The 21,209-nt window shown below is 36.6% G+C and overlaps 2 protein-coding genes and 1 pseudogene across 2 annotated transcripts in view; 1 reads left to right on the top strand and 2 right to left on the bottom strand.

Annotated features, from left to right (window-relative positions):
- The window catches only part of LOC128657875 (gastrula zinc finger protein XlCGF26.1-like), a 38,405-nt gene extending 30,191 nt beyond the window's left edge, over positions 1-8,214 (bottom strand). Inside the window, exons 1-3 of the mRNA XM_053712304.1 lie at positions 8,094-8,214; positions 2,462-2,560; positions 2,233-2,316 (exon numbers count right to left, since the gene is read on the bottom strand). Of these exons, the coding sequence (XP_053568279.1) occupies positions 2,233-2,316; positions 2,462-2,560; positions 8,094-8,214 (304 nt within the window). The remainder of the gene's footprint in view (positions 1-2,232; positions 2,317-2,461; positions 2,561-8,093) is intronic.
- A 3,686-nt stretch (positions 8,215-11,900) lies between these two features.
- On the bottom strand, positions 11,901-20,500 carry LOC128657874 (gastrula zinc finger protein XlCGF66.1-like). Its single transcript, XM_053712303.1, has 4 exons — positions 20,375-20,500; positions 17,731-17,790; positions 17,392-17,539; positions 11,901-11,959 (listed from the first exon to the last, which is right to left on the bottom strand). Exons 1-4 carry the CDS (start codon positions 20,450-20,452, stop codon positions 11,901-11,903), a joined length of 345 nt encoding a protein of 114 aa, XP_053568278.1. The 5' UTR covers positions 20,453-20,500.
- On the top strand, positions 19,208-20,029 carry LOC128655605 (proteasome subunit alpha type-3-like; annotated as a pseudogene).
- Positions 20,501-21,209: the final 709 nt, after the last annotated feature.

Below are 21,209 nucleotides of genomic sequence, written 5' to 3'. Positions count from 1 at the left end.
AGAAGGGAAGAGAGGGCATGTGTGTGTACCATTTATATGAAGCAGAGGGTGAGAGAGAAGGGAAGAGAGGGCATGTGTGTGTATCATTTACATGAAGCAGAGGGTGAGAGAGAAGGGAAGAGAGGGCATGTGTGTGTATCATTTACATGAAGCAGAGGATAAGAGAGAAGGGAAGAGAGGGCATGTGTGTGTGTATCATTTACATGAAGCAGAGGGTGAGAGAGAAGGGAAGAGAGGGCATGTGTGTGTATCATTTACATGACGCAGAGGATGAGAGAGAAGGAAGAGATGGCATGTGTGTGTATCATTTACATGAAGCGGAGGGTGAGATTGAAGAGAATAGAGGGCATGTGTGTGTACTATTCACATGAAGCAGAGGGTGAGAGAGAAGGGAAGAGAGGGCATGTGTGTGTACCATTTACATGAAGCAGAGAGTGAGAGTGAAGAGAAGAGAGGGCATGTTTGTGTATCATTTACATGAAGCAGAGGGTGAGATTGAAGAGAATAGAGGGCATGTGTGTGTACTATTCACATGAAGCAGAGGGTGAGAGAGAAGGGAAGAGAATAGAGGGCATGTGTGTGTACTATTCACATGAAGCAGAGGGTGAGAGAGAAGGGAAGAGAGGGCGTGTGTGTGTACCATTTACATGAAGCAGAGGGTGAGAGAGAAGAGAAGAGAGGGTGTGTGTGTGTGTCATTTACATGAAGCAGAGGGTGAGAGAGAAGGGAAGATAGGGTGTGTGTGTGTCATTTACATGAAGTAGAGGGTGACAGAGAAGGAAGAGAGGGCATGTGTGTGTATCATTTACATGAAGCAGATGGTGAGAAAGAAGGAAACAAAAAGGTGTGTGTGTACTATTGACATTAATCAAAATTGAAAGAGAAGAGAGGGCATGTGTGTGTATCATTTACATGAAGCAGAGGGTGAGAGAGAAGGAAGAGAGGGCATGTGTGTGTATCATTTACATGAAGCAGAGGGTAAGAGAGAGAAGAGAGGGCATGTGTGTGTACTATTTACATGAAGCAGAGGATGAGAGAGAAGGAAGAGAGGGCATGTGTGTGTATCATTTACATGAAGCAGAGGGTGAGAGAGAAGGAAGAGAGGGCATGTGTGTGTATCATTTACATGAAGCAGAGGGTGAGAGAGAAGGGAAGAGAGGGCATGTGTGTGTATCATTTACATGAAGCAGAGGGTGAGAAAGAAGGAAACAGAAGGTGTGTGTGTACTATTGATATTAATCAAAATTGAAAGAGAAGAGAGGGCATGTGTGTGTATCATTTACATGAAGCAGAGAGGACAAGAGAGGGAAGAGAGGGCATGTGTGTGTACCATTTACATGAAGCAGAGGGTGAGAGTGAAGAGAAGAGAGGGCATGTGTGTGTATCATTTACATGAAGCAGAGGGTGAGATTGAAGAGAATAGAGGGCATGTGTGTGTACTATTCACATGAAGCAGAGGGTGAGAGAGAAGGGAAGAGATTAGAGGGCATGTGTGTGTACTATTCACATGAAGCAGAGGGTGAGAGAGAAGGGAAGAGAAGGTGTATGTGTACCATTTACATGAAGCAGAGGGTGAGAGTGAAGAGAATAGAGAGCATGTGTGTGTGTGTACTATTCACATGAAGCAGAGGGTGAGAGTGAAGAGAATAGAGAGCATGTGTGTGTATCATTTACATGAAGCAGAGGGTGAGAGAGAAGGAAGAGAGGGCATGTGTGTGTACTATTTACATGAAGCAGAGAATGAGAGAGAAGGGAAGAGAGGGCATGTGTGTGTATAATTTACATGAAGCAGAGGGTGAGATTGAAGAGAATAGAGGGCATGTGTGTGTACTATTCACATGAAGCAGAGGGTGAGAGAGAAGGGAAGAGATTAGAGGGCACGTGTGTGTACTATTCACATGAAGCAGAGGGTGAGAGAGAAGGGAAGAGAAGGTGTATGTGTACCATTTACATGAAGCAGAGGGTGAGAGTGAAGAGAATAGAGAGCATGTGTGTGTGTGTACTATTCACATGAAGCAGAGGGTGAGAGTGAAGAGAATAGAGAGCATGTGTGTGTGTGTACTATTCACATGAAGCAGAGGGTGAGAGAGAAGAAAAGACAAGGTAGGAGTGTGAACCAAATAGAATTTATTATTACAATCTGTCTGTACTGAGGCTCATCATTAACATAGGGGGAAAACATTTCAGAATCTGAGTTTTCTAACTGTGAATCATATATCATAGATCACTCACTTGCAGATACATCTGATGGCTGAATATTCTGTAGGTCTCCTTGTGCTCCTGTGTATAGATTTTCATCACTGTGACCTGTTAGATCTAATAAAGAATACAATTAGTTTTATGGTTAGTGGTTATATGGATTTAAGTGCAGTTATCTCACACAATCTGATTATACAGTAATATTACACAACACATCATTATTTGAAAACATTACTAGTAGCTTCTGCCATAGATCTGTTACCTGCAGAGACGTCTGATGGGGTCTCCACTGGCTGAATATTCTGTACCAGTTCTCTATGTTCTCCTGTATATAGATTTTCATCACTGTGACCTATTAGTTCTAATAAAGAATAAAATCAGTTTGTTTTGTTAAAGGGACATTATACAATAGATTTTTCTTTGCATAAATGTTTTGTAGATGATCCATTTATATAGCCCATACAGTTTTTTTCTTCTTCTTTTTTTAAATGAAGAATTTATTTTTAAATAACATTGCTTTGATTTTCAGACTCCTAAACAAGCCCCAAACTTTTAGGAGAATACTGATGTATACCTACTACAGCTTACTCCTGTTTGTGTAAAGGGTCTTTTCATATGCAAAGGAAGGGGGCGTGTCTGATATTTCCCACTTGCAATGGGTGTTCTAGCTACCTTTTTAACAGAGCTAAACTGGGAGCTTCTAAGTAACTTTTTAAATGGTTTTATACTGAATTTTTAAATCGGTATCTGTGCATATTTATAGTAGTGTCTATTACATGCAGTTATATGAAAATTGGTGTATACTGGGGGCGGAGCTAGCACCGCAACAAGATGGCGGGTTTTCTTTGAAGCTCAGTGTTTCAAAAGCCTAATTAGCCGTCTCACCTGGTTCTCATCAGCCTAAAAGCAGACCAAATGTTAGGTGAACACTAACAAAAGAGGACGCTGTTCCTGTGTAACCAACTTCGATCTCCTGATAGCCTGCACATCGCTCCGTCGTTGAGACCTATTTCCCAAGTGCACCATAAAAGCATGATCACCGCATAACTCTGCCAGAGGGCCCCAGCCTGCGGTCGACAACTACAGAGAAGTTACGCTTCAGCAGACAGAATAACAGCTGAAAACAGCCACTGAAGTCGCCGATCTCAAGGTAACTAAGCAGAGTGATTGCACAGGACAGCGACCTCAGTCAGGCACATTGCAGAGCTGCCGTAACATTGATCACAGGCTACAAGTGAATATACACAAAAAATCAAGCAATCCCCCAACGCTGCTCAGAGTAAGACACGCATATATCCTGGATTGCCTCAGACACCAACGGTCACAAGTACCATCCACTATGAAGACTTCCATCAATAACATGTTGCGCAGCTTAATCATCATCAGCAAGCTCTCACTCTGGAGATCAGATCTGTCTTTCACTCGTTTCAGGACAGATCAGAGGTAGAAATGTCAGATGACAGCAGCCAGTTTACCTCTGATTCCCCAACCCTAAGTCAGCTATCTGAAGTCGCTCAATCTGAAGGAGACACAGCTGTTCCTGAGTCATATGAGGCAAGAGGACGGTCTAATAAATATAAATATATATATATATATATATATATATATATATATATATATATATATATATATATATATATATATATATATATATATATATATATATATATATATATAAAAGCTCCTGGCCAGCTCTCAAAGTGACATTTGCGGAAAGATCACATCCCTGGCCCATTTACACCTCTTCTGCTGAACAAACAGCGTTGCTCATGTTTATATGGAATGACTTGGACTTTTGCACAGTATATGACTCCCAGAAAAAATAGTCCGCCTGCCATCCCCAAGAAACTAACCTGAACAAGAACTTTCAACGACTGTTTGAGATCTCTTATGTGAGAGCAGGAGTGGGATAGCTTAACACAGTTTAGATGTTATACCCAGCGCCAGTGAGTAATACTACTTTAGCTCCTATATGCAAGATCTCTTGACCGGATCTTATAAAATGACAGAAAAATTGTGGCTAAAAGGAGCGCTGAGAAAACCTAATATAGGAGTCTCTGCTAAGTAGAGTCAGAGGATTTATCTTTTTAAAAAATATACATGTTTATTATAACAAAAATGTAAAAGCAATGATATTAGGCATTAGTCGAATATTCAAACCTCAGAGTTATATCTGGTTTACAAGAAATAAATCCCAAGATTTGGTAAACATAGAAGGTACTAGTGAAAAAAATAAAAAAAACAAATATATATATATATATATATATATATATATATATATATATATATATATATATATATATATAAATGAAAAAGTGAAAAATTGAAAAATAAAAATATAAATATATATTGGGTGCAATTGCTCCAAAAAATGTGTGTATTATAAAAATGAGTGAAAAAAATCAAAGATATCAAAGTTGTAAAAATAGGTGTACACCTTTAAAAGTCTTAATGTCAAATTCCTTGTGGGTGATATTTGTGAAAAAATGTGGAAATTGTGAAAGTTATATATATGGTGTGAAAAAGTTAATTAAGAATAATCCCTTGTTGTAGAAATCCTAAAACTCTTCTAGATGATGGTATATATCCAATTATATCCTTTTTGGGATGTTGTTGGTGGTAATTAGCTCCTAATGTTCCTAGTGTTCCATTAGTTGAAATGAGTCTTCAAAATGTCTTCATTATCCTAAGAAAAGATAAAAATATATAGTGCAATATTGCTAATAAAATGTGGCTAAAATTGTAAAGAACTCACCAGATAGGGACCTGAGCCGTAAATACCAGTGTAATAGTCTACGCATTTCAATCCTACTGGATCTTTCTCAAGACTGGTATGGCTCTGTATAATCCCTTGTCTTAAATAGGCTATTTGGTCCCAAAAGAAAAAACGCCCAAAAAAATTGCGCCAAAAAAATGCGCTATTTCCATTGGTCCGTTTGGACCCGGAATTTGTATCCCTTAACGTTAGTATGCTGATCCGGATGTTCTTATTAACCGGATTTGGGCTATTAACTTCCTGTCCTTCTATCTATTGTCCTCTGTTGTATCTCGTAATCGGAACTGATTGCTCTGAGGACCGAAACCGGAAGTGGCGTTCTACGTATGACGTCACTTCCGGAGTTTCGTTTTCATTCCGTAACAATTGGAGGGAAGAATCCCTATAGCGGTATGGTGGCTCAAGTCCTTTATCGGGAGTACAATTACCTTACAAGATATAGCCACAGATTACTGAATGACAATCTAATTATTATAATTTAAAGTATATGGATGCTGCTACGAATTCCCTTAAACACACTAATGCTCCTGTATGTTAAAACAAAAACCATACCTTAAGGAAATCATACCTTAAGGAAATATTAAAACCAATTTGCTGATGTTAAAAGCACACATTTGGCAGATGTAGAAAATATACATTTATCAGATTTTAAAACACACACTCTTGCCAAATATTAAAAAGGATATCAGAATGAAATTGCGATGTATCCATTAAGACCATTATATAAAAGGTACATCTTGCAAAAACATTATAACAATGATTTAAAATTAAAATATTGAATATAAAATATTAGCAAATAATTACATGTTAAAAAAAATCATTTAAATTTTTTTAATTCCAATAAACCATTATCTAAAATTAATATAGAAAATTTGTACATACACTTAGCGTACTATAATGTTTATTGAAGCCACATGTGATGTTTGACTGAATTAAAAATTATAAATTATATTGATAATAGAATTAAAATTACTGATGTCGCCTGAAGGACGCTATAAAATTTCTATTATCTGTTAGACGATACTGGAGTGATCAGTCCATAGAGAGATCCTTATTATTAGAAAGTCCCAAAAAATTTAAAAGATTATGAAAAATCTAAAAACTTCTTAAAACCTTGTAAATTGTCGTAAAAGAGAGTGTTAATAAACAGGGAGATATTATAAAATAAAAATTGAAGTTAAAATCAGACTTAAAAGTTGGAATTGGAGATGTAAAACAAGGTTATGGCTACTCTTATAATAAATGTAAAATTTCTGTATTGCCATTAAAACCTTTGAGGAATACGCAATCTAAGTTGAAAATCCATTTGGACTCTTCTCTCAAGAGTGACTTTTCGAAATCCCCTCCTCTCCAATTCTTTCTAATTTTGCTTATTCCCATATATCTAAGAGTTTTGTTGGAACTATCGTGGACTTCTTTAAAATGTTTATATAGGGGAAAATCTTCCTTTTTCCATTTAATCTGTAGCAGGTGTTCTCTTATCCTGTCTTTGAGTTTCCTGGAGGTTTGACCTATATATTGAAGTCCACATCCACACTCTATTAGATATATAATACTTGTGTATAGGGCAGTCACATCACATGTGGCTAAAATATAGTTATCTCCCCATTCAAGGTCATTCATTATATTGAGGACCTCAGTAGAATCCCTAAGATAGGAAGGGAGATCTTTAACGTACTTTTGAAGTTTCTTATCGATATACTCTGATAAATTACAGGTAATTGAACCAATGCCCAATATTATGGGTCTCCCCGGAGGGTTTGTTTGGCTTTTATGAATTTTGGGCAAATAATAGAATACAGGTATTCTGGGATGATTTGTCCTGATATACCTGTATTCTTGTTGATTCAATATTCCTTTACTCTTAGCGGACGTAAGCATACTATCCAAATCTTTTTTAAAAGATTCTGTAGGATCTTTTGTTAATACCTTGTATGTATCAGAGTCACCTAGGATTCTATTTGACTCCTATTTATAGTCCTCCTTATCCAAAATTATGATCCCTCCCCCTTTATCGGCTGGTTTGATTATAATGTTTTTATTTCTCTCCAAATTTACAATAGTATACAATTGTATTTTGTTCAAATTATGATGAAATTTTTTAAGAGATGTATTGTTTAGTTTCTTTATCTCATTGCAGACTATTTTCTCGAATGTCTCAATATGGGGCCCTTTATGTGTGATGGGAAAAAAAGTCGACTTTGGTTTTAAAGTCGTGTATGCCGATCTGTCTTGACTGTGTGCTGGTATTTTAATATTCCCTGGTGGATTGTTAGATCTTTCTAACACTGTTTTACAGAAAAAACTTTTAAGGTGAGTTTTCGTACTAGCTGTTTTACATGGGTATATGTCTGGAACTTATCGAGGCCTCTGGATGGAGCATAGGATAGACCTAGAGATAAGACTTCAATGTCTCTAGGATCGAGATTGACTCTACTCAGATTGTATATCCCTTTGTGTTTAGGATCTGATTTACTGGTGGACGGTAGTGTAGTGGACTCAATTTTTAATAGGTCCTTTTTTTTTTTAATTCTTCCTTTCCCTTTTTTTGTTGTATTTTTAATCCTGCTCTTCTACCCCTGTGGTTTTTCTTTTTGTGATTGGGCTTTCTTCTATGTCCTGTGTTCGATTTTTCCTTTTCGATTGTTTGTTTCTGTCTACTGGGGCCAAGTTTCCTTCCCCTAAAAAATGATTTTCATTCTGAACTTCCATATTGCCAGATATGTTTTTGGTCACTTTTTTTGGGGTTGTTAGGGTGGACTTATGTGTACTCTCCTCATGTCTCAGGGGTTCAAACCTATTGCTAGTTGGTACTTGGGTGTCTTCCCAGTAATTCCTCGCACCTATATAGTGTGTATTCTGTTGGTGCAATCTCTCATTTTGCTCTTTAAACTGTACTTTAGGATATGTGTTCCTATAGTTTTGTCTGTAATGATATTCCTGTGTATAGTTCCCTTTTCCTTCATAGGATGGAAATCTAGTCTGGAACCTGTTGTCCCACCTTGGTGGTGATCTATTACTCGATCTCTCTTCCCTCATGTACTGTCTTGGGGACCTACTTCTAATGTATTCTTCTCTTTTTGGGTACCAGGGAGATCTAGTTCCATAGTGTTCATACCTGAACTGGTTCCCAGGACTTTGGTATTGGTTATAATAACCTGTTTGGGGTCTGTTTGATGGGGATTTGTAATGCGAGTTTTGTGTCTGATCCCACCTTTGTTGACGTCCCCTATTACCATCTCTCATGTGGTTTCTAAAATTGGGATGATCTTTAAACGTATCTATCCCTTGGTTCTGGGTAATACCTTTCATTATTATTCATATTATCATTGTAATTTTGACGATAATTCTCATTATAGACCCACTGTCTGTGTGAATTTTTATTATTATTTCTCTTTGAGGCCACCGTTGTCCACTCAGTTCCTGTGTTTATAGTCACAACTTCCTCTGTTTTTTAGTTATTGGTGTTTGTGTCTAACTCGGATTCGGCACTGTTCTGTGTTGCTATATTAAGGTCTCTGTGAATTTTCTTGGTTTTCTTTGAGATAATCTCATCTTTAATTTTCTTAATTCTAGAGCATAGTTGCTCTTGTTTAGTCTTAAATATATTGAGGTCGTTAATGTGCTCCATCTTTATTTCCTCTTCTTTTATATTTTTGTCTAAATATTTTAACAGATAGGTTCGATAATCTATAATGATTTGCATAAAAGTGTGTGAAATTTCTTTGGTGGCAGTAGTCCACCTCTCAGAAAAGACTTGGTGTTCAATGTTAAATGAACATTTTTTCTGTACAATTAATCCCCTAGGGATAATATTCAACTCCAAGCATTTTCTTAGATAAGATATTTCAGCAGTGTACTTGGTTTCTGAAATCAATAATTATTGTACAGAAAAATTGTTCATTTAACATTGAACACCAAGTCTTTTCTGAGAGGTGGACTACTGCCAAAGAAAATTCACACACTTTTATGCAAATCATTATGGGTTATCGAACCTATCTGTTAAAATATTTAGACAAAAATATAAAAGAAGAGGAAATAAAGATGGAGCACTTTAACGACCTCAATTTATTTAAGACTAAACAAGAGCAACTATGCTCTAGAATTAAGAAAATTAAAGATGAGATTATCTCAAAGAAAACCAAGAAAATTCACAGAGACCTTAATATAGCAACACAGAACAGTGCCGAATCCGAGTTAGACACAAACACCAATAACGAAAAACCAGAGGAAGTTGTGACTATAAACACAGGAACTGAGTGGACAACGGTGGCCTCAAAGAGAAATAATAATAAAAATTCACACAGACAGTGGGTCTATAATGAGAATTATCGTCAAAATTACAATGATAATATGAATAACAATTTTAGAAACCACATGAGAGATGGTAATAGGGGACGTCAACAAAGGTGGGATCAGACACAAAACTCGCATTACAAATCCCCATCAAACAGACCCCAAACAGGTTATTATAACCAATACCAAAGTCCTGGGAACCAGTTCAGATATGAACACTATGGAACTAGATCTCCCTGGTACCCAAAAAGAGAAGAATACATTAGAAGTAGGTCCCCAAGACAGTACATGAGGGAAGAGAGATCGAGTAATAGATCACCACCAAGGTGGGACAACAGGTTCCAGACTAGATTTCCATCCTATGAAGGAAAAGGGAACTATACACAGGAATATCATTACAGACAAAACTATAGGAACACATATCCTAAAAGTACAGTTTAAAGAGCAAAATGAGAGATTGCACCAACAGAATACACACTATATAGGTGCGAGGAATTACTGGGAAGACACCCAAGTACCAACTAGCAATAGGTTTGAACCCCTGAGACATGAGGAGAGTACACATAAGTCCTCCCTAACAACCCCAAAACAAGTGACCAAAAACATATCTGGCAATATGGAAGTTCAGAATGAAAATCATTTTTTAGGGGAAGGAAACTTGGCCCCAGTAGACAGAAACAAACAATCGAAAAGGAAAAATCGAACACAGGACATAGAAGAAAGCCCAATCACAAAAAGAAAAACCACAGGGGTAGAAGAGCAGGATTAAAAATACAACAAAAAAAGGGAAAGGAAGAATTAAAAAAAAGGACCTATTAAAAATTGAGTCCACTACACTACCGTCCACCAGTAAATCAGATCCTAAACACAAAGGGATATACAATCTGAGTAGAGTCAATCTCGATCCTAGAGACATTGAAGTTTTATCTCTAGGTCTATCCTATGCTCCATCCAGAGGCCTCGATAAGTTCCAGACATAAACCCATGTAAAACAGCTAGTACGAAAACTCACCTTAAAACGTTTTTTCTGTAAAACAGCATTAGAAAGATCTAACAATCCACCAGGGAATATTAAAATACCAGCACCCAGTCAAGACAGATCGGCATACACGACTTTAAAACCAAAGTCGACTTTTTTTCCCATCACACATAAAGGGCCCCATATTGAGACATTCGAGAATATAGTCTGCAATGAGATAAAGAAACTAAACAATACATCTCTTAAAAAATTTCATCATAATTTGAACAAAACACAATTGGATACTATTGTAAATTTGGAGAGAAATAAAAACATTATAATCAAACCAGCCGATAAAGGGGGAGGGATCATAATTTTGGATAAGGAGGACTATAAAAAGGAGTCAAATAGAATCCTAGGTGACTCTGATACATACAAGGTATTAACAAAAGATCCTACAGAATCTTTTAAAAAAGATTTGGATAGTATGCTTACGTCCGCTAAGAGTAAAGGAATATTGAATCAACAAGAATACAGGTATATCAGGACAAATCATCCCAGAATACCTGTATTCTATTATTTGCCCAAAATTCATAAAAGCCAAACAAACCCTCCGGGGAGACCCATAATATCGGGCATTGGTTCAATTACCTGTAATTTATCGGAGTATATCGATAAGAAACTTCAAAAGTACGTTAAAGATCTCCCTTCCTATCTTAGGGATTCTACTGAGGTCCTCAATATAATGAATGACCTTGAATGGGGAGATAACTATATTTTAGCCACATGTGATCTGACTGCCCTATACACAAGTATTCCACACAATTTGGGTATAGAGGCTGTCAATTATTTTTTAGAAAAAGATGATGGAGTAAGTCCAGAACAAAGAGCATTCATTTTAGATAGCATCCAATTCATTTTAACGCATAACTATTTTTACGATGGAGGAAAATTCTACAACCAAATTTGCGGTACTGCCATGGGGACCAGGTTTGCGCCTAGTTATGCAAATCTGTATATGGGTAAATGGGAGAACCTTTTTTGGGGAATCGTGCCCAGCAGGCGCAGACCTGGTCCTCTTTAAAAGGTATATAGACGACATCTTAATAGTGTGGAAGGGGAGTATAGAAGATTTGGAACACACTATATATGTAATGAATAAAAATACCGCAAATTTAAGATTTACTTACGAACTAAGTAAGAAGAATATCCACTTTTTAGACTTAGACATATATGTTGAGAAAGGCAAGATATCTACCTCAACATATTTCAAGGAAGTGGATTGTTGCAACTATATTCATCAAACAAGTTGCCACCTCCAGAGATGGAAGACCAACATTCCTAAAGGTCAAATGATGAGGATAAGAAAGAATTGCTCAGACGTCAAGAAATGGAGGGAACAGTCAAAGATTATAAAGAAGGGATTCCTTGAAAGGGGGTATGAAGAGGATAATATAGATAAAACCATAGAAGAAATCGAGAACATGGACGGGAAACCGTTGTTACAATATAAACAACAGAAAACACGTGAAGAGTCTACAGGATTGGAAGTACCGTTCATAACCGAATACAGTGAGAATCGATTCCTAATCGAAAACATCATAAGAAAAAATTGGCACTATTTGAAGGAGGACAACATCATCGGAAAAGACCTGAACGAAATACCCAGGTTTATTTACAGGAAGACAAGAAATTTGAAAAACATTCTTGCACCAAGTGTTCCAAAGACTCTGAATAATAGAAGAAACAACATTTTAGGTCAACAACTAAAAGGTTTTTTCCCATGCCACGTATGCAAAGCGTGTAAACATGGTAGAAAAACAAGGACTTTTAAATCTAAAATAACAGGAGAGGTTTTTAACATAAGAGATATGATCAAATGCCAAGACAGTGGCATTATATATCTAATAGAGTGTGGATGTGGACTTCAATATATAGGTCAAACCTCCAGGAAACTCAAAGACAGGATAAGAGAACACCTGCTACAGATTAAATGGAAAAAGGAAGATTTTCCCCTATATAAACATTTTAAAGAAGTCCACGATAGTTCCAACAAAACTCTTAGATATATGGGAATAAGCAAAATTAGAAAGAATTGGAGAGGAGGGGATTTCGAAAAGTCACTCTTGAGAGAAGAGTCCAAATGGATTTTCAACTTAGATTGCGTATTCCTCAAAGGTTTTAATGGCAATACAGAAATTTTACATTTATTATAAGAGTAGCCATAACCTTGTTTTACATCTCCAATTCCAACTTTTAAGTCTGATTTTAACTTCAATTTTTATTTTATAATATCTCCCTGTTTATTAACACTCTCTTTTACGACAATTTACAAGGTTTTAAGAAGTTTTTAGATTTTTCATAATCTTTTAAATTTTTTGGGACTTTCTAATAATAAGGATCTCTCTATGGACTGATCACTCCAGTATCGTCTAACAGATAATAGAAATTTTATAGCGTCCTTCAGGCGACATCAGTAATTTTAATTCTATTATCAATATAATTTATAATTTTTAATTCAGTCAAACATCACATGTGGCTTCAATAAACATTATAGTACGCTAAGTGTATGTACAAATTTTCTATATTAATTTTAGACAATGGTTTATTGGAATTAAAAATTTTAAATGATTTTTTTAACATGTAATTATTTGCTAATATTTTATATTCAATATTTTAATTTTAAATCATTGTTATAATGTTTTTGCAAGATGTACCTTTATATAATGGTCTTAATGGATACATCGCAATTTCATTTTGACATCCTTTTTAATATTTGGCAAGAGTGTGAGTTTTAAAATCTGATAAATGTAGATTTTCTACATCTGCCAAATGTGTGCTTTTAACATCAGCAAATTGGTTTTAATATTTCCTTAAGGTATAGTTTTTGTTTTAACATACAGGAGCATTAGTGTGTTTAAGGGAATTCGTAGCAGCATCCATATACTTTAAATTATAATAATTAGATTGTCATTCAGTAATCTGTGGCTATATCTTGTAAGGTAATTGTACTCCCGATAAAGGACTTGAGCCACCATCCCGCTATAGGGATTCTTCCCTCCAATTGTTACGGAATGAAAACGAAACTCCGGAAGTGACGTCATACGTAGAACGCCACTTCCGGTTTCGGTCCTCAGAGCAATCAGTTCCGATTACGAGATACAACAGAGGACAATAGATAGAAGGACAGGAAGTTAATAGCCCAAATCCAGTTAATAAGAACATCCGGATCAGCATACTAACGTTAAGGGATACAAATGGAAATAGCGCATTTTTTTGGCGGTTTTTCTTTTGGGACCAAATAGCCTATTTAAGACAAGGGATTATACAGAGCCATACCAGTCTTGAGAAAGATCCAGTAGGATTGAAACGCGTAGACTATTACACTGGTATTTAAGGCTCAGGTCCCTATCTGGTGTGTTCTTTACCATTTTAGCCACATTTTATTAGCAATATTGCACTATATATTTTTATCTTTACTTAGGATAATGAAGACATTTTGAAGACTCATTTCAACTAATGGAACACTAGGAACATTAGGAGCTAATTACCACCAACAACATCCCAAAAAGGATATAATTGGATATAAACCATCATCTAGAAGAGTTTTAGGATTTCTACAACAAGGGATTATTCTTAATTAACTTTTTCACACCATATATATAACTTTCACAATTTCCACATTTTTTCACAAATATCACCCACAAGGAATTTGACATTAAGACTTTTAAAGGTGTACACCTATTTTTACAACTTTGATATCTTTGATTTTTTTCACTCATTTTTTTCACTCATTTTTATAATACACACATTTTTTGGAGCAATTGCACCCAATATATATTTATATTTTTATTTTTTACTTTTTCATTTTTATATATATATTTTTTTGTTTTTTTATTTTTTTCACTAGTACCTTCTATGTTTACCAAATCTTGTGATTTATTTCTTGTAAACCAGATATAACTCTGAGGTTTGAATATTCGACTAATGCCTAATATCATTGCTTTTAAATTTTTGTTATAATAAACATGTACATTTTTTAAAAAGATAAATCCTCTTTGACTCTACTTAGCAGAGACTCCTATATTAGGTTTTCTCAGCGCTCCCATATGTTACTCAAGAAACCATTTAATTTTTGCTCCCCAATGTTAGGGGTTTATTATATCATTGCTTTATAAGTTTCTTAATATTTGATTGACTGAGGCTCTTTTCCTTCTTATCCTGATCCTAAGGTTGTATAAATCTACCTTTCGTGGTGATGTATATTATGAGAATTTGCAAAGTTTAATGAGTATAAATATCCTGTTATCCTTGCACTTTTATATTTATATGTGTTATTGCTGGCTGCCTGACATATATGCCTTTTAGAGCTCTGTTAATTTTCTTAGAAGTATTGTTCGATTATAGAACAAATAGATTAGCACTAATAACTCAGGATAAACTAATGTATGTTGAGCCGCTAGCGTCCGGGGCGGCAAGACAATCCTTCTTACACTATCCTAAGTCTGTGGGTGCTAATATGTTTGTAAGAGCTCTGAGAATAATTATTGTCTGTGTGGTAGACCGGCTCACAACTTGATGTTTTGGAAGAAGCTTAGTTGTAGGGTCAGCAATGCTTTCTCATAATATAATAATTATCCTAGCGCTTACCTTGCAGCAGTTTACTACTTTAGGGTAATTGTAATACATTTAACTCAATTAATCTCTATAGCTTGATGAGCCACATCCCCATTTCTCCTATATCTCACCCTATCTTATACTGTTTTATAGGTCATTGAGATAATGCTATTCTGATAGTTATTCTATCTGCATAATTTACACCCTCTAAGTGCTTAATTACTTAATGATATGTATAGGGATGTCCTAGTTATATAAACTTCTGTATTGGAGAGATATTGTTACCTGCTACTATATGTCTACTTACGACAGCCACTGTGATGCCAAATGCAACTCTTAATATCTTCAATGTTAACACGTGGTGCCTAGTATTGTTTTTAGACGCTAGAATCTCTAACTCCTTAATGTAGCATTATTTACCCTAACGGAGTGCAAGTATATGAGGACTGCTTATTATAAGGCTACACAACATCATTAGGAGACTCCTATACATGAACATGGCCCGTATAAAATAGCTTTCAATATGTATTTTTGAGAGATTCCAATAGGTTTATCCTGCTTTAGGGGACATGGCCTCACCAAACAGTATCTCTCTAATCCAGAATTCTGTTAATCAAGGTGCTTATTCCTAAATAGTTTAATGCAGTCAGCTCGTGCGCAACTAAGTTTTTCTATACCAGTTCATTGTCCTCCCGTATATATATTTAGTTAAAGCAGCCAGGTCCTGGCACACTGTAGTAAGGTCTGGGTAAGGTAAAGAAATGAGCCGGTGACCTAAAGAAGCTTTTTATTTCTCAAGCAAGAAGTATCGGCTCATTTCTTTACCTTACCCAGACCTTACTACAGTGTGCCAGGACCTGGCTGCTTTAATTTCATTTAACCTTGGGGAAGAGGTGAGGTTCCCTGCATATCCTATGCACCTGTTCAGACCGGAACCATTTCCTTTGCTGTAGCTCCCGTGGGGAGCGCTGAGCAGGAGACACAGAGCAACGCTGCAGAAGCAACAGAGACACAGCGCATCACACCGGGTTAGTGAAACTGCAAATTTACGGAAGCGATTACCTTAAGGAATTGTACAACGTATATATATTTAGAGCTTCCGTCTTTATACTCAGTGGAACACCCAATAACCAAAGCCATAATTAATTTAGGTTCTTTATTTTTCATTATATAGTTACTGCTGTATTATCTCATCCCCCCCGATTGACTAAGATTTTCCTTAAAACAGAGACAGTACTCTTTATCATTTAGTCTTTATTCACCCAATATGGTGAATATCTCAGGGATATTAATCTGCTAAATTGTATCAATCATATTTTATATCTATTCCATTATAATAGATGTTATATATTTTATAGTAAAACTTGTATCTCTCAGTTAAAGGGACAGTCAACACCAGAATTTTTGTTGTTTTAAAAGATAGATAATCCCTTAATTACCAATTCCCCAGTTTTGCATAACCAACACAGTTATAATTATACATGTTATACGTCTGTAATTACCTTGTATCTAAGCCTCAGCAGACTGCCCCCTTATTTCAGTTCTTTTGACAGACTTGCATTTTAGCCAATCAGAGCTGTCTCCATGGTAAATTCACGTGCATGAGCTCAATGTTATCTATATGAAACATGTGAACTAATGCCCTCTAGTGGTGAAAAACTATCAAAATGCATTTAGATTAGAGGCGGCCTTCAAGGTCTAAGAAATTAGCATATGAACCTCCTCGGTTTAGTTTTCAACTAAGAATACCAAGAGAACAAAGTAAAATTGGTGATAAAAGTAAATTGGAAAGTTGTTTAAAATTACATGCCCTATTTAAAACATGAAAGTTTTTTCTGGACTTGACTGTCCTTTTAAGATAATGTTATTACTCTAAGTTGTCCAGACTAAAGTATCACTCTACTAGGCAGTATATCTGGATAAAGAGGTACTAGGGTATCCTTCTATAAAAAATAAAAAATCTAAGGTATCAATGCAAGACCTGAAATGTATATACGAGTGACTTACTAGCATCATCATATACCATGTTTATGCCATACCTCAGGTATTTTTTTCTGGGGAATTTAATCTTGAGGTTGCTCATGTATCTTATTCTTATTTTATTTTTTTCTCTTCTTTTTCATTTCTACATCAGTTTGTCATCATATTGTGAGAATAATATTCAGGATGTAATGCTATGAATATTGTATGGATAAATACCTTAATAAAAAAAACTTTGATTATGAAAATTGGTGTATACTGTCCTTTTAAATAGATATGAAACAATTTATATATATTTAAATGTATTAAATTAAGAACAAAACAAAGCATCTGTTTTGCACTTAAACATTTACATATATAAAATGAATATACAAATTGATTTAACAGTAATTCCTCTTGACCCTTTAACTGTGTTTTTATTATTTTTGTTGGGTATAAAATTAGTTTATAATCAGACAGCTCATTAGATCACACATGACGGATTCACTGTAGATTTGCTGTGTCACTCACGTCAATAGTGTTTGTGCACTGCCTCAGTGAGATATTTATTACTACACAGCGTTACCTGAGCGCTCATTTCCTGGGGTCTCCATAGTCCTTAGTGCTTGGTGAGTCTCCATCATGACGTCCTTGTAAAGCTCCTTGTGTCCCTCTATATACTCCCACTCCTCCATAGAGAAATACACAGCAACATCATCACACTTTATAGGCACCTGAAACACACACAACTCATTCAGCGCTGACACAGGGACTGGTTCCGTCACACACTTTTACTGACAGAGCCAGGATAATGTTACTGAGAACCCACAGAGACACAGACAGAAGGCAGGAAATACACACAGGGTCAGATGGGTCAGTAAAGGGAGTCACTGTGTATAATGTCACATTCCCCAGCAGTACTCACCTCTCCGCTCAGCTGTTGAACGCTGCTGTGGGAGAGCCTCTTCTTCACAATGGTGTATTCCTATAATACGTATGAGATAAATCATCAGACTCCATTTGCCTGGACTAACAAGTTCTTGTTTACTTCTCTCGATCATCACAAAACATATAAATAAATAAAATATAAATGGATAATTTTGTGGGACCTCTATGATAAAAGCTGCTAAAGACTGAGGACATGAGATCAAGAAAATTTACATTGCTAGAACATTTTTAGAGGGTGTGATGGGGGGGGGCAAAATGTTGAGCCCTTGATTGATAGGGGGTTCCTTCGGTGCTGTGGTAACTTCGGTAAGTTTTTGCAATAGATGACATGTTATGAGATGACATTTTATGAGTGGGTTTTTTCTTTATGGTGGGAGGGGTCTTGGATGTTAGGATTAGTATATTTTTTTCTGCGGGGAGAGGATTTGTGTTGGAGGGTTGTGCAGGTGAGTGAGCTTAAATGGACAATGTACTTGATTTTTTTTTTTTATTATTTAAAAAGATAGATTACGCCTTTACTACCCATTCCTGATCTTTGCATAACTAACGTATATGACACTTTATAACCACTAAACCTTCAAATCTCTGCCTGTTTCTAAGTGACTGCAGGTCACCGCTTATCTCAGTGGTTTTTATTTGCTTTTCACAGCAAGACAGTGCTAGTTCATGCATGCCATATAGATAAACATTGTGCTCACTCCTGTGGAGTTATGTCGGAACCAGCACTAGTGGTTGAAAATGCAAGTTTGTAAAAAGCACTGAGATAAGGGGTAGTCTGCAGAGGCTTAGATACAGGTAATAATAAAGCAAAAAAGTATATTTGTATAATAGTGATAGTTATGCAAAACTGGTGAATCTTTTTAAACAATAGCAATTTTAAAAGTAGAATGTCCCTTTAATTTAGTGTTAGTGAGATGGTCTGGTTAAACTGAAGTTAGGGTTAGTGAGATGGTCTGGGTGAGATGAAGTTAGGATTAGTGAGATGGTCTGGGTGAGATGAAGTTAGGATTAGTGAGATGGTCTGGGTGAGATGAAGTTAGGATTAGTGAGATGGTCTGGGTGAGATGAAGTTAGGATTAGTGAGATGGTCTGGGTGAGATGAAGTTAGGATTAGTGTGATGGTCTGGGTGAGATGAAGTTAGGATTAGTGTGATGGTCTGGGTGAGATGAAGTTAGGATTAGTGTGATGGTCTGGGTGGGATGAAGTTAGGGTTAGTGAGATGGTCTGGGTAAACTGAAGTTAGGATTAGTGAGATGGTCTGGGTAAGCTGAAGTTAGGGTTAGTAAGAAGGTATGGGTGAGCTGAAGTTAGGGTTAGTGAGATGGTCTGGGTAAGCTGAAGTTAGGGTTAGTAAGAAGGTATGGGTGAGTTGAAGTTAAGGTTAGTCAGATGATCGGGGTGAGTGAAAGTTATGGTTAGGGAGATGAAGTTAAGGTTAGTGAGATGGCACAAAGTGCAGTCTCACTAGCCGGTGCGCATTGTTAGCGGAGAGATGAGTTCCATTGGTACCGGGTATGATCTATCAACATCCACGTTCTCTCCAGATGGCAGAGTGTTTCAGGTTGAATATGCAGCTAAAGCAGTTGAGAACAGCAGCACGGCCATTGCTATCTGGTGTAAGGATGGTGTTGGGTTTGGTGTAGAGAAACTTGTTCTGTCTAAGCTCTATGAAGAAGGTTCAAACAAAAGGATCTTTAATGTTGATCAACATGTTGGAATGGTAGTGCTGGACTCCTTGCAGATTCCCGATCCTTAGCAGATATAGCTAGAGAAGAAGCTTCCAACTTCAGGTCAAACTACGGTTATGATATCCCAATAAAGCACCTTGCGAACAGAGTAGCTATGCACGTGCATGCTTATACACTGTACGCTGTCAGACCATTTGGCACAAGTTTCATGATGGGATATTCCAATAAAGATGATGGTTGTCAGCTGTATATGATTGATCCATCTGGTATTTCCTATGGATACTGGGGCTGCTCTATTTGTAAAGCCAAACAGGCAGCCAAGACAGAAATAGAGAAGCTTCAGATGAAAGACATGACCTGCCGGGAAGTGGTCAAACAGGTGGCGAAAATAATCTACATCGTATATGATGAAGTAAAGGACAAATCTTTTGAGCTGAAGCTGAGCTGGGTTGGAAAAATAACTAACGGAAAACATGAAGTTGCTCCCAAAGATGTCCGGGAAGAAGCAGAAAAATATGCAAAGGAGTCTTTAGAAGAAGAAGATGATTCGGATGATGACAACATGTAACATTTCATAGCTTCAGCTGTACAAGAACTTCTTTTTGTATATACATTTACAGCACTGGACAGATAGTGTCAGACTGTTTCTGGAAAGGTTTTGTTATTTGCTCATCTTTTATCTCACAAGTAAAAAAAAAGCTAATGTGCAAAAAAAATAAATCTGTTAGTGAGATGGTCTGGGTGAGATAAAGTTAGGGTTAGGAGATGGTCAGTTTCGGTGAGATGAAGTTAGGGTTAGTGAAATGTTCTTGGTGCGGTTAAGTGAGATGATCGGGTGAGCTGAAGTTAGGGTAAGTAAGATAGGTCTGGTGTATCAGAAGCAGCACAGTAAATAGGACCAGTGTCACATGACATTACCCAGAAGCTCTTACCTCTCCGGTCAGCAGGCAGATGATGCCCAGGGCCTGACTCAGGAACTGCTCTGCCATCTGCTTCCTGTATTTGTTCATCTTGTTTATCGTCAGTGACTGAGTCTGATGCTATAAATGTGACACCTGCAAGAAGAAAGGAAGACAACAGCGTGAGAGATCAGAAATAATCAGAGCTCTTCCTGTATTTTTATTACAGTAAATAGATGATTAAGTGATATTAAACATATTTATTTCACTTATGAGCAATCTAACAGTACACGTGTGACCAGGGCCGCCACTAGAAATTGTGGGGCCCCTTACTTAACCACTGATCAGCCCCCCCTCCCTTGACATGTTTAATTTTTGACCAAGTGACTAAAATGTATATATGCACTTTATTCTTAAGTGCAGTCAAACTTGGAAATGTTGTAAAGGTAGTAACACACAAACACAGAAACACACAGACACACATAAGGATTCACATATAGACACTCTAGCAGACACGCAAAGAAACACACAAACAATCTCAGACACAGACACCAACACAGACACTCATCACTTGTTTACATTGACCTGACAAGTAATGAGGTAGACTACAGTTTTGTAAAAAAAGGAGATTTACAAGACAAAATATGGAATTCTGATTATCTTTTTGTCAAGGAAGATGCCAACTATATGATGACAACAATGCCTAAACAATAATTTAAAGGTTAAGTGGTGGATTGGTGACTTCCAGAAAGGTCTCATTAGTCTCAAAGTCTGTGAATAATCAGCAGTAAGGTCAAAATGTCCTAAAAAGGAACAGACAATGCACACACACATAGACACAAACTCAAACACAAACTTGCTCATACAC

This window comes from Bombina bombina, chromosome 4 (genome assembly GCF_027579735.1).
Source record: "Bombina bombina isolate aBomBom1 chromosome 4, aBomBom1.pri, whole genome shotgun sequence".
Lineage (NCBI taxonomy): Eukaryota > Metazoa > Chordata > Amphibia > Anura > Bombinatoridae > Bombina > Bombina bombina.
The sequence above is the reverse complement of the archived record's forward strand: the minus strand, read 5'-3'. Positions and strand labels throughout refer to the sequence as shown.

Coding starts and splice junctions, on each gene's coding strand:
- LOC128657874 (XM_053712303.1), bottom strand. CDS start 20,452: ATGAACAAATACAGGAAGCAGATGGCAGAGCAGTTCCTGAGTCAGGCC. Junction 17,791..20,374: donor TCTGCCTGCTGACCGGAGAG/GTAAGAGCTTCT, acceptor TACGTATTATAG/GAATACACCATTGTGAAGAA. Junction 17,540..17,730: donor TTCAACAGCTGAGCGGAGAG/GTGAGTACTGCT, acceptor TGTGTGTTTCAG/GTGCCTATAAAGTGTGATGA.